General features: G+C 38.3%; 1 protein-coding gene across 12 annotated transcripts in view; it reads right to left on the bottom strand.

Moving 5' to 3' along the window:
- Positions 1-14,390, bottom strand: part of ATF1 (activating transcription factor 1) — a 54,789-nt gene that overhangs the window by 15,144 nt on the left and 25,255 nt on the right. For 8 of the 12 annotated variants that reach the window (XR_004485567.2, XM_033436302.2, XM_033436300.2 and 5 more), the window contains exons 3-4: positions 6,257-6,376; positions 3,878-3,978 (exon numbers count right to left, since the gene is read on the bottom strand). Coding sequence is in view for 11 of the 12 variants with exons in the window: in XM_033436302.2 (XP_033292193.1) it covers positions 3,878-3,978; positions 6,257-6,376 (221 nt within the window). In the remaining variant the exon portion in view is untranslated. The remainder of the gene's footprint in view (positions 1-3,877; positions 3,979-6,256; positions 6,377-14,390) is intronic. The other 4 variants (XM_049694133.1, XM_004274329.4, XM_033436306.2 and 1 more) reach the window with 1 other exon arrangement.

Here is a 14,390-nt window from a genome sequence, read left to right as displayed (position 1 = left end):
GTCCATTATATTTGCCCAGATCTTGCTGTTGCCTTTATTCATTCCTAACCTTCCAAGTTTCTTTTGGTCTTAACTTTCTTAGCAGTTATTTTAGAGCAAGTCTGCTGTCAATGATTTCTCTTAGTTTTCCTTTATCTGAGAATACTTAGTTCACCTCCATTTCTGAGGTTATTTTCACTAGATAGAGAATTCTGGATTAACAGTTTCTTTAGCACTTTAAAAATGCTATTTCATTTCTTCTAGCTTGCACAGTTTTTGATGAGAAATCTATAATCATTCACATCATGCCCTTATAAGTAGTGTCATTTTTCTCTGGCTGCTCACAATATTTATGCATTTTTCAGCAGTTTGATTATGATATATGTCTGGGCAGGGATTTCTTTGCATTTTATCTATTTTAAGATTTGCTAAGCTTTTTCAATTTGTAGGTTTCACCGAATTTGGGAACATTTCAGCTATTATTTCTACAAGTATTTTTTCTGCAACATTTTTCTGTTCTGTAACGCAAATGACACAGTTTAGATCTTTGGATATTGTCTCACAAGTCCCTGAGAACTAGTTAATTTTTCCAATCTCTATTCTTCAGATTGGATAATCTCCAATGAACTATCTTTGAAGTTGACTAACTCTTTATCTCTGTTCTCCTATTGAATCCGTCCAGTGAGGTTTTGTTTCTGTTAGTGTATTCAGCTCTTAAATTTCTATTTTGTTCTCTTTATATCTTCTGTATTTTGCTAAGAGTTCCTATCTTTCCATTCATTTCAAGAGAATTCACCCTTACTTGTTAGTTAGAACATTTCAGTAATAGCTCTTTTAAAGTTTTTGTCATATAATTCCAACATCTGGGTCATGTAGGAGATGGCATTTGCTTATAATCTTTTTCCTTACAAGTTAAGATTCTTCCAAGTTCTTTGTATGCCATGTAATGGTAGACATTTTCAATATTATATTAGACTCCTGTTTAAATCCTATGGAGAATTCTTGATATTCTTGTTTTAGCAGGCTATCAGCCTGGTTGTGTCCAAGCTGCAAGTTCTGACCAGCCTTCTGTGGGTCGTAGTTCCATCAATTTAGTTTTCAAAGACTATGCAGTGCTATTCAGATTTGGTCCACGTGTGTACCATGTTTGGAACTTGAGCTATGATCTGTCCTATGTATAGTTCAGTTCTCAAAGTCTGTATATGCTAGGAAAGTCCATTTTTATTCCTATTTGCTAAAAATTTGAGTGGGTGCTGAATTTTATCAAATACTTTTCTGCATTTATTGAGTTCATTGTATATTGTTTCTGCTGATTCTCACTTATAATGGTTTATTTCTTTGTACGCTTGATGATTTGTGACTGTAAATTCATATTCGGTTGATCCTATCTTTGGTAATTCGGAAAGCTTAACTTGGGGAAACTTTGTTTCAGGTGCTCTAGCCTGCTGTAGGGATCTCAGCTTAACACAAAAATCTCAGGTTCGTAGTCCCTTCCTGCAGTAGACCTAAAGTAATGGGTGTACCTTGGTCTTCATGCTTGCTTCTGCTTCCCATTCTAGTTTCAGCTCATGTATTTGTATGTATATGGTTTTATGTTTATTAGAGTAGGCTGATAAGACATTTCTGTTATTTCCTATAAATGCACAATTCATTAACAAGTATTTATCTAGGAGCTAAATAACTGTTTTGTGCCAAAAGAGCCCCACTATTTGGAAATTAAACTTTTTATCTGTATTCTTTTGCCAGTTACCTCTAACAGTCTAAGGTAAGTCTAAAGGTAGTCGATGTAAGACTCTAGTAGACCATTCCTGTCTTATATATTTCTGCCTGATATATTTCTTTCCATTTGTTTTTAAACTACCCAAATTAATCAATCATTATTAGTATTATTCTAAAAAGTCAATGGTAACTTAAATGAATGTCTTGGTTCACCATTCTTTCTTATATTCACGTTCCTTTTGTTTGGTTTCATTTTCTTCTTCCTGACATGTACCCTTTAGTAATTTCTTAAATCAGTTTGAAATGATTTTAACTTCACCATTATTTATGAGTGATTGTTCAGGTGGGTATATAATTCCAAGGCCAACTGTTACTTTCTCTTGGCATTTAAAGATTTTAGTCCATTGTCTTCTAATATTACCATTCAAAAATCTGTTGTCAGCCTAATGGTCACTCCTTTCTAGGTAATTTGTCTTTTCTCTGTGGAAGCTTTTAAGATCTTATTTTTATCTTTGGTGCCCTCCAATTTTGCTTCATAAGATATATCTAGATGTAGGTTTAGATTAACTTACATGGTTGGAACCTTGCTTTCTAAGGCTGAGAAATTCATAATGGATTACTTTTTTTTTTGGCCACACCGCGTGGTATGTGGGATCTTAGTTCCCTGACCAGGGATCGAACCCATGCTCCCTGCAGTGGAAGCACGGAGTTTTAACCACTGGACAGCCAGGTAAGTCCCTGGATTATTTTTTTATAGTTTCAAATTGAACTCATTTTAGTAGGCTTATTTTTCACTCCCCCAAAAATTCACAGACAAAATTTTTTGTGTATTCAGTAGAGTCCCAATTCCTTAACATGGTAACAAGGTTCTAAGTAATGTGGCTCCTGTTTACCTTTTCTTGCTAAACCACCCCTTCTTCCTTGTACCTTAAAATTGCCAATTCCCAGAACAGGCCAACCTCTTTGATATCATACAATCTACCTTTCATTACACACTGTTCCCTCAGCCTAAGAAGCTCTCTTCCTGCCTTACAAAACCCCTCCCTGCTTCCAGAATTTATCAGATTGATGATGAACTAAATTACATCTTTTTTTTTTTTTTTTGCGGTACGCGGGCCTCTCACTGTTGTGGCCTCTCCCGTTGCGGAGCACAGGCTCTGGACGCGCAGGCTCAGCAGCCAGGGCTCACGGGCCCAGCCGCTCGGCGGCATGTGGGATCTTCCCAGACCGGGGCATGAACCCGTGTCCCCTGCATCGGCAGGCGGACTCTCAACCACTGCGCCACCAGGGAAGCCCTAAATTACATCTTTTATGAAGTCTTTCCTACTTCTTCCGTCAGGCAGGAATGAATACACCCTATAAAAAGTTCTCTCGTAACATCGAAAACCTTACTGCATTTGTCTATGTGTTTCAAAAGAGCATTTCATCCTTTTCTGTCTCCCTTTCCTCCTACCATCTAGTCATCAGGTTTGGTCAGTTCTACCACAGAAGTGTCTCAGATCCAGCCATGCCAAAGATACCACACTACCTATATGAAATCACCCAGATTATTTCAAAAGCTTTCTGTCAGTTAGTTGTACTACTTCAGCTTTCTCTTCATTCAACAAGTAATTATTAAGCATCTACTCTCATCTGGTCATTCTGCTAGGCCCTGAGGTGACAAAAAATAATAAAGCACTGGCCATGCCCATAAATAAACTGGAATTCCAGTAGCATGAGATAAGTACTATAATAGGGGTTAGTAAAAAGATGCCACAGAAGAAAGACCTAACGTGGTCTTGGGAGGCTGAAGAAAAAGTAAACAGAGAAGGTTTCCAGGAGGAAATGAGGCCTAAAGTATGTGCAGAATGTAGAAGAATGTGTTTTAGCAAAGGGACACACACACAAGGGAAAGACAAAGGCTCAGAGCTAGGAAGCTAAGAAAGGGAACACAAAGTAGTTTAATTCTTTCATATTACTATTAAAGTTAGTAAATATGGATATCTAATACTTTGCCAGAAGATGAGTCTAAATTCCTCTTCAGCACAGCAACTTGGGCCCTTCAAAATCTTGCCCTGTCTCTCTTAACACTTCCCTTCCTATACAAACACATGCTCCTTCTTGATATAATTTGCTTTGCCAGCACCATTCCAACTCATATGGTAATATAACACATGCAGGGTTTGACACGAGTACTCACCTGTAAGATGGGCGCCGTGCTAGGATCCCGTGGGTTTTCTGTGAGGAGCCTATGCTGTCAGATGAGTCCTGAGACTCTTCACTTTCTGATAAAGATGATACCTGAAAAACAGAACTGGTTTTACTATGATGAACAAAGCAGGTAGAAAAAGAATTAAATTTAATTTTTACTTTCAGAAAAAATGATCTGTCTTCTGCCACCCAAATTCCTTTGTCATTAAATCTAAGGTCGAAAAGAAAGAAATAAAAGGAAAAGAGAAAGTTTATTTCAGGAGCCCAAACTAAAGGAACATACAACACAGCAGGCTTAGAACTAAGAAGAAAGTCTATCCCCCAAATAAAGCAATACTACTTCACTAGAGTTGTAAAGATCAGTCTCTACACTGATGCACATTATTCAAAGTTTTTTTTTAATCATTAATGCTGTCTGATTTGGATTTTGGACATGCTAACTTTGAAATGTTATCAGATATCCAACCAATATCTAATTATTAGATAATGAACTTGAGGAGACTGCTGAATATACAAGCCTGTGAGTCAGGGAAGGGGTCTGGGTGAGACATATATTGGAAGTCACAGTTCTTTAGATAGTCCTGAAAGCCACAAGACTCAGTGAGCTCAATAAGGGGATAAATATAGGACAAAACCCAGGGACACTCTAGCAGTAAGAGGTTGGAAAGAACGGGCGGAACCAGCAAATGAGACCAAGAACAAGCCACCATGAGGAATAACTAAATGAGCAAAGTGTCCTTGGAAAACTAGCGAAGACAGTGTATTGAGGAAAAAAGAATAATCAACCATGTCAAATTCTGCTAGCAGGTGAAGTAAAACAAGGACTGAGAACAAGCATTAGATTTGGCAAAGTGGAGGTCACTGGCAAGGGCAGGTACAAACACATGCAACTTAAATATCTGTAATAATTAGCTGTATCTCACTTCACAGTTGAATGAGTTAATACATGTAAAGCACTTAGTGCACGGCACAGCGCAAGCACACAGTAAATGTTAACTCTTATTAATAATAAACCTATTAAAACTAGTTACTACAATAACCATATGCAAGTTTTAAGTTATGATATCTTACAATTGAGGAAACGACTTATTTTCAATTTTTAAAATGTATTAAATTTCTCAGCATTTTTCTGAAGTTGCATTGTGACACCTGACTTCATCTTCATTAAAAAAAATAAACAAAACAGGCTTCTAGAACGGACATAAATTCTCTACCTTACTTACTCTCTACAGAAGGCCTTCCCCTGAACTATGTAGACTCAGATCTTAAATTTCCAGAGAAGCTTGTTTTACATTCTATAGTCTCCTTCAAAAACAAGGTCTAGTGTACTTCTACTTTTTTGTATCTTAAATCTTTGTCTTTAGATAGGAAAGAAAGATCACAAGCTGTAATAATTAAGAAATAATCGCAGTAATGAATAATAAAGTAATAATTAATCTGTCACTTCTATAGATCTGTCACTTCTATATTTCCTCATGCACCACAGATATGCCATTTCTAATCTAAATATTAGCTGTTTTCCCTGTCTGTCCCTAAATTTACTCCAAAGCCTCCCACTGAACTCAAGTAAGAAAATCACTTCTAAAACTAAGAGATTCCTTATAACTAAGATCAAGTATTTCTCTTTAATAACAGCACTAATAAGAGTAAAATCTTCATATAAAACCTCAAAAATCCATGTAGCAGTCACCTTTCCTATAGGAAAAAAACCAAAAACAAAGACAAAAACAAAAAACACATAAAGATGCAGCTCTAGAGCTGACAACACTGCCAGACACTGTATACATTCAAGAGGAAAAAATGAGTTATACAGCTTTTCTTCCAGGATAGCTGCTTCTAAAAATGAGAGATGACCAAAGGCATTCTGAGACTCACAGGAGCCAGAAGATAAAATGGGGAGAAAGAGTAAAAAGAAAAGGAACCCAGGATGGCCTTTTCCTCCCTACTGTTGTCAGGTGTAAATATGAAGGTAGATAGATATAAATAAGAACTTCACTATGAGAGAACTACTTTTATTTGATCGCCATAAAGCATAAGGTAGGTACTTTCTTAGTTTGCTAAAATGCTCACATCATCACCCTTTCTTCAGAATTCTCTTTTTCATGAAGGATACCACTAGGATAAAAAGGTGCTTTCCCTGCAGAAAATTTTTCATTTCCTTAAATTCTAAGCAATAACTTCTTCCCAAAATTGCCTTATATTTTTACTGGGTAGTATATACATGAAGCTAGAAGTTCTAAAATCTAATTTCTAAGACAACTTTATTATCTTGTTTTACAATATTATAACTATAGCAACTTCAGTGTGTCCAGAGACTCAGGGTTCAAAAGTCCCCTCTCTCAACCACTAAGTCTTTGAATTTCTGTACCGTTTGCACGTGTGGTGGGTGAATTACAGAAGACTGAGCTGTCTGGATGACCCCCTGAACCTGTACTTGCTCTCCAGGAAGAGGTACAATTGTCACTGGCGCAGATCCTCTTAATGACATCTAAGAACAAATAAAAATTCAATTAACATAATATAATTATACCTGTGCCTGTAAGAAAGCTGAGTTCTTAATACTGGAAAATACATTTCAGAGCTTATTATATTTAACCACATCTATTAATCACATATTAGGTATCTTCTGTGGGCAGGAGACTGCATTAGGGGGTTGAGAGTACAAACTAAACAAACAACAAGAGCTATAATATAAGCAGAGAAGTAGACAGCACTGTACTGTGGGAGCAAAGAAAGGGTGCTACTTCAGCTAGGTCTTGAAAGATATACAATTCCCTGAAGGTGTGCTTGGGGGATAGGGTTGGAAGGTATCTGGGGCAGAGGAACTGATTGTGTAAAAACATGGTGGCTCTTCAGAACATGTCATTCTGAAGATACCTGGTTAAAAAACAATTAAGAAATCAAGAATCAAAAAGTGAGCGAAATACCAACTTTGGGCAGTATCTTCAAAGAAAAATAAATTATAATTTCATGATTCAATTATTTACTTGAAATATTTTATTTCTGTGGAAAGTAGATGGGGTTTCATGGAAATACCACAATAAAATGCTAAACCAAGAAAAGCCCACCCGTCATCCTTCAAGACTCAGCTCAGGTTCTACCTATTCCAAGAAGCTTTCCCAGATATTTTCAGATCTCTCACCTTCCTCTACACTATCCTGGTTCATACCATCCATCTTGGGCTTAAATCACAAAATAAAATCCAAGGCTGCTTCTCAAGTCCTGAAAAACACCTTTATGACTCTTTTCTGTGTTTGCATCAGGCCCCCAGAACAATGCCTTATTCTGTTTCATTGAAGGTTCTTTACCCTTTCCCAAGACTGGATTAAATTCCAGTCTCATTATCTCCCAAATGCCCAGGTCAGGGAAATATGTATATAAAACTTTATCCAAATATCAGAAAGGAAATGTAAAAAAACAGTACCTTTTAAAATCACACCTCCCCAAAATAAAATACTTAGGAATAAACCTGACCAAGGAGGTGAAAGACCTATACTCTGAGAACTATAAAACATTAATAAAGGAAACTGAAGATGATTCAAAGAAATGGAAAGATATCCCATGCTCTTGGAAATGAAGAATTAATTTGTTAAAATGGCCATACGACTGAAAGCAATCTAATGCGACCCCTATCAAATTACCCATGACATTTTTCACAGAACTAGAACAAATAATTCTAAAATTCATATGGAACCATAAAAGACCCAGAATTGCCAAAGCAATCCTGAAGAAAAAGAACAGAGCAGGAGGCATAACCCTCCAGGCTTCAGACAGTACTACAAAGCTACAGTAATCAAGAGTGTGGTATTGGCACAAAGTCAGCCATATGGATCAATGGAACAGAATAGAGAGCCCAGAAATAAACCCACACACCTATGGTCAATTAATCTTTGATAAAAGGGACTTCCCTGGTGGTCCAGTGGTTAAGACTCCAGGCTCCCAATGCAGGAGGCCTGAGTTCGATCCCTGGTCAGGGAACTAGATACCACATACGGCAACTAAAAATCCTGCATGTGGCAACAAAGATCCCCTGCAACTAAGACCTGGCGCAGGACTTCCCTGGTGGCGCAGTGGTTAAGAATCCTCCTGCCAATGCAGAGGACATGGGTTTGAGCCCTGGTCAGGGAAGATCCCACATGCCGTGGAGCAACTAAGCCCGTGCGCCACAACTACTGAAGCCCATGCGCCTAGAGCCTGTGCTCTGCAACAAGAGAAGCCACCACAATGAGAAGCCCATGCACCTCAACAAAGAGCAGCCCCCGCTCTCTGCAACTAGAGGAAGCCTGCACGCAGCAATGACGACCCAACGCAGCCATAAATAAATAAATTAATTAAAAAAAAAAACTGGTGCAGCCAAATAAATAAATAAATATTAAAAAGAAAAATCTTTGACAAAGGAGGCAAGAATATACAATGGGAAAGACAGTCTCTTCAGCAAGTAGTGCTAGGAAGGCTGGACAGCCACATATAAATCAATGAAGTTAGAACACACCCTCTCACCATACACAAAAATAAACTCAAAATGGCTTAAAGACTTAAACATAACACATGACACGGTAAAACTCCATGAGAACATAGGCAAAACATTCTCTGATATAAACTGTACCAATGTTTTCTTAGGTCAGTCTCCCAAGGCAATAAAAATAAAAACAACAATAAACAAATGGGACCTAATCACACTTACAAGCTTTTGCACAGCAAAGGAAACCATAAGCAAAACGAAAAGACAACCTAAGGAATGGGAGAAAATATTTGCAAATGATGTGACTGACAAAGGTTTACTTTCCAAAATATACAAACAGCTCATACAACTGAACAACAAAAAAACAAACAACCTAACTGAAAATGGGCAGAAGACCTAAATACACATTTCTCCAAAGAAAAAACACAGGTGGCCAATAGGCACATGAAAAGATGCTCAACATTGGTAAGAGAGACATGCAAATCAAAATTACAATGAAGGGGAATTCCCTGGCTGCCCAGTGGTTAGGACTCTGTGCTTCCACTGCAGGGGACATGGGTTTGATCCCTGGTTGGGGAACTAAGATCCCACATGCCGCATGGTGTGGCCAAAAAAAACCTACAATGAGGTAGCAGCTCACACCAGTCAGAATGGCCATCATTTAAAAGTCTACAAATAACAAATGCTGGACAGGGTGTGGAGAAAAGGGAACCCTCCTACACTGTTGATGGGAATGTAAGTTGGTGCAGCCACTGTGGAAAACAATATGGAGGTTCCTCAAAACTAAAAAATAGAATTAGCATATGGTTCTGCAATCCCACTCCTGGGCATATATCCAGACAAAACTTTAATTCAAAAAGATACATGCACCCCTATGTTCATAGCAGCACTATTCACAATAGCCAAGACATGGAAAGAACCTAAGTGTCCACTGACAGATGAATGGTAAAGAGATGTGGTACATATAGACAATGGAATACTACTCAGCCATAAAAAAGAACAAAATAATGCCATTTGCAGCAACATGGATGCAAATGGATTATCATACTAAGTGAAGTAAATCAGAAAAAGACAAATACCATATGATGTTGCTTATATGTGGAAATATGACACAAATGAACCTATGAAACAAACAATTGCAAACAGAGAGAACAGACTGGTGGCTGCCAAGGGGAGGGGCTGTGGGAGGGATGGAATAGGAGGTTGTGGTTAGCAGATATAAGCTTTTCTATATAGAATGGATAAACAACAAGGTATACAGTACAGCACAGAGAACTATATTCAATATCCTATGCCAAACCATAATGGAAAAGAATATATAAAAAAATGTATATATATATATATATATATATATATATATATATAACTGAATCACTTGGCTGTACAGCAGTAATTAACAACACTGTAAATCAACTATACTTCAATTTAAAAAAACAAAACAAAACAAATAACAAAACAAACCAACCTTTATCCAGGTACTGAAAACTGCAGACTTTCAGCACAAACAACTCCATTCAACCTCCCTCACACACACTAAGAGACATGACCAAACTCTACCACAGCTTCTATCAGTTCAAGGCTGAGTCCCTAGGATGACCCAGCCTCCTTAAAATGCCTCCTAGAGAAAGCTCAATGCTGCCAAAATAATTAACTGTTTGTTCTAGCCAAAACCTGACTATAGGCCTTTGACCTCACTTTTCTTAGAGCACTTACTTTAGAAAACTTGCGGTTGTCAATCTCTGACCCTGGAGATAAACAAATCTTGTACAACCCAGAAATGTCCTTCTCAAGGACCTGGGAGTCATCCCTTCGCAATGTAGTCATCAAGAAGGATAGGGCCTTTGTCTACCAGTCTCTGTTGGAGGATGGGAGCCTAAATTTGATAAGCACCAATTAGCAAGTGGACACAAATGGCTGAATCACAGTGACCAACCTCTCCACCTAACATCTTCAGTACTTTTCCTTTAGCACACTCCAGCATTTCAAAAGGGACCCACCTTTTGTTTCAGCAGAGTTGAGCTCAATTTATGCTGGAGTCTCTCTTCCCTACTGCACTAGTCTGAATGAAATCTATCTTGCTGCCTTTAACAGGTGTCTGGCTCTGTTTCTCACTGACAGTATCCCAATATGGGGACACAGAAATTAATGAGTAAAATGAGTAAAAATAAACAGAATTCATGAATCTGAAGAGTCCAGCTCTAGAGTCATTACACTCAGAGGTCCCCTTACTTTTCAGACCCTAACTAAAGCCACTCACTCAAATAATGAGGAGAGCTTGTGAGGGGGTTAATTTACGTTTCTAAAGGGATAAAAGCAATCATTCCTCCAGAGTTTCTGGCAATCCTTGTGATTTTGTGCAGACTGAGGATCTGGCAGGCAGAAAAGGAAAAACAGCACCAGATTTTGTTTTAGCTAGCAGTCATCACTTCCCCTTATTATCACTGTTCTAACCTCACAAAATGCTCATCACTCAGGGTCCCAAAGCCTGGTGTCTTCCCACTGCCACTCTCAAATGTGATCATCTAAATCCTGAGATCTTTCTCAAAGAAGGAAAAGAGGGACCTGCTGTTCCCCACCCCCCAATTTTAATCTGCAGTTGAAACACAGATGATTGCCTTCACCTGTTACTTTTCAGTGCTGTCTGAGCCTTCTGCAATGATAGAAATGTTCTAAATCTGCACTATCCAATATAGTAGTCAGTATCAAGCATTTGAAATGTGGCTAGTATGACTGAAAGACTGATTTTTAATTTTGTTTAACTGTAAGTAATTCAAATTAAAATTGAAATATCCACTTGTGGCTGCCATACTGAACAGTGCAGTCTGAGATCTTAGAGCTGTAGCACGTGCTAGTACACTATAGCACCAACCTCAGAACCCCTCTTAGGAGATGTTAGAAGAAGTAGAAAAGGATTTTTTTTGGAGCTGCTCTGATTAAATTGGGAGCTGTAGGACTAAGGCCCCCTGATTGCCTCTCACTCCACAGGGTAGCTGAGCTCACTCTTATTCAAGTGACTGGGCAAAAATTAGCATTCTCCTTAGCTCCCTAATTAGGGGATCCCTGGACCACAAACACTTGGGTGAGGGAGGGTGGGAAGTTAGTAGAGTGGCATGGGAAAAGAAACCTCTATTTAACAGAGTTTGAATCCAAAGTCTTCTAAATCCAGAAAGGCATACAGATTTTGGAGTCAGACAGGCTTGGGCTGATTTTTAGCTTAAGGCAATCATTTGCTGCTCTGTGATGCTAAACAAATTACTTAACTTCCCAGGACCTCAGTTTCCTCCTTTGTAAATAGAACAAATAATACCTTTTTCAGAGTTACAGTGAAAATTAAATAATAAGTTAAAAACAAAAGGTGTGTTAAAAAAATTGTGTACACACATACAATAAATAACAATTTAGAAAATTTAAACACTGAATGGTCATTTGATAATATTAAGGAATAATTTTTTTAGGTGTGTTAATAGTATTGTAGTTATGTTCTTTAAAGGAGTTCTTATATTTTAGAGATACATACTGAAATATTGAAGGCTTTAATGATACCTAGATTTGCTTCAGTATAATCCAGTTGGTGGTGGGTTAGGGGGGACAAGGAGCCGTGCTGAAACAGGGTGACGGGAACCATGATGGCTTAACCTAATCATCTCTTCTTCTGAATATGTTTGAAATTTTCTGTATTAAGTATTTTGAAAAGTAAAATACTGAACACAATAATGGGTGGTCCTGTGTCGCTCCAGAGCCCAGTGCTCTTTCCAAGACATCTTATCCCTCCTGGTACCACTGACTTTTAAAACCTCTCACACTCTGTATGTTCTCAATTTGCTTCCTACACAACAAGTTTATTTGTTTTGCCTTTTCATTTCAAGGAAAAAGGAAGAACAGACTGTTTTGACATTTGGAATAATGACTTTTTACTTACTTCAGTATCAACTATGGCAAACCCTTAAGCCCAGGGTATCCTGCACAGTTATTAATGGACTGGAGCCGTTATTTCAAAATACAAATGAAAAATAAAATGAACCAGAGCTGTACATCTTTTAGTTTATTATTTCATGTAAAGATAATTTAACTGTAATTTTGTGGTTTTAATTTTTTTGCCCCATAGTTAAGCCTACGCTGTACTTGCCCCAAAATGTCACTACTTCCTAGGTCTCAAAAGATTCAAATGATCCTTGGACAGAGAGGATTTATACATGGTAAACTGACCAAAGTAAAGAATTCATACTCAACAGCATGCTTTCAGGAAAGTGTATCTCCTATACTATTATTTACTTCTTATTTTTCTTTAAAGTATATATCTGCTTTTGTAAACTCAAAGTACTTAAAAAGAAAACCTTAGGGCTTCCCTGGTGGCACAGCAGTTGAGAGTCTGCCTGCCGATGCAGGGGACGTGGGTTCGTGCCCCGGTCTGGGAAGATCCCACATGCCACAGAGTGGCTGGGCCCGTAAGCCATGGCCCCTGAGCCTGTGCATCCGGAGCCTGTGCTCCGCAACGGCAGAGGCCACAACACTGAGAGGCCTGCGTACTGCATTAAAAAAAAAAAAAAAGAAAAAGAAAACCTTATTTCACTATGATAAATAGAAACTCGTATCACTTGCTGTAAGTATATGGTAACTATAAAAATAAATATAATGAAAACAATGCTGTTACTAAATATATTTTAAACTTAAAAACAGGGTAAAATTTTAGATGCTTCATATTTCTTGACACTTCTCTGTCCTCTGCTTCTTATATTCTAAAGACTCTATAGATTCTAAATCACCAAGCCAAAATCTGAAGTACAGTGAGAACAAATAAAAGAGTAAACAAAATCACCTATCAAGGTAGATTTGAACTGCTCTCAAAGGAGAGGCGGGAATAAGAGGCCAGATTTTTCTCTAGGTAAAGATAGGGGACCTCCTATTAAGCTGGGACTTTCAAAGGGCCACATCATCAGGGTAAGGTAACAGAAGGAAAGTTGCCTAGGTATGGAGGAGGGAAGGGCTGAAGAAGATGTAACTAGCTCTCCAGCAGACTCAGAGCCCAATTAACATCACCTAGGTGGTACAAAAAGACAAAAAGAGCCTCAAACCCTGAAGGCGGTTCCCCAGGCACCTGGCAATAGTAAATTCTTTCTGGAGAAAGGCACACTCATCCTTGGCCACAAAAAATTCCCACAGTTTGTCAAGATTAATGGACAGTAAAGAATAAAAAATAACAACAAGGCACCAGGAGCAAGATGCAAAAACAGCAGACAGCACAAGCAGACCCAAGTGATTTTTAGATATTGACATTATCAGACATTATAAAGCAATTATGCTTACTATGTTTAAAGAAACAGCAGATTATGTTTCAAGACAAGCTTGAAAATGTCTTCAGTAAATAGAAAACTACGGTCGATTTGAAAAAGAACCAGATTTTCTAAAAATAAAGATATAATACTTGAAATTTTAAATATTGTTCAGGGCTTCCCTGGTGGCGCAGTGGTTAAGAATCCGCCTGCCAATGCAGGGGACATGGGTTCGAGCCCTGGTCTGGGAAGATCCCACATGCCGCGGAGCAACTAAAACCGTGCGCCCCAACTACTGAGCCTGTGCTCTAGAGCCCGTGAGCCACAACTACCAAAGCCCACGTGCCTAGATCCCATGCTCCGCAACAAGAGAAGCCACTGCAATGAGAAGCCTGTGCACCGCAACGAAGAGCAGCCCCCACTCGCCACAACTAGAGAAAGCCCGTGTGCAGCAACGAAGACCCAACACAGCCCTCCGCCCCCCAAAAAAGTCATTGTTCAGATATACCAAACAAAGCTAAAGGGAAACTTAGTGAGCTGGATGACAGGTAAGAAGAAATTATCTGAACTGCAATACAGAGAGACAAACAGATGGAAAATATAAGAGAGGTTAAGAAATACAGAGAATAGAGTGAGAAGAACAAAGAGTAGGATACAGGCAAAATCTGAAGATATAATGCCTGAAAGTGTTATAAAACTCATGACAGACACCAATCCATACATTCAAGAATCCTAGTAACTCCCATGTGGAATAAATAAAAAGAATCCTA

This window comes from Orcinus orca, chromosome 11 (assembly GCF_937001465.1).
Source record: "Orcinus orca chromosome 11, mOrcOrc1.1, whole genome shotgun sequence".
NCBI lineage: Eukaryota > Metazoa > Chordata > Mammalia > Artiodactyla > Delphinidae > Orcinus > Orcinus orca.
Note: the sequence above shows the minus strand (reverse complement) of the source record. Positions and strands in the feature narration are given on the sequence as shown.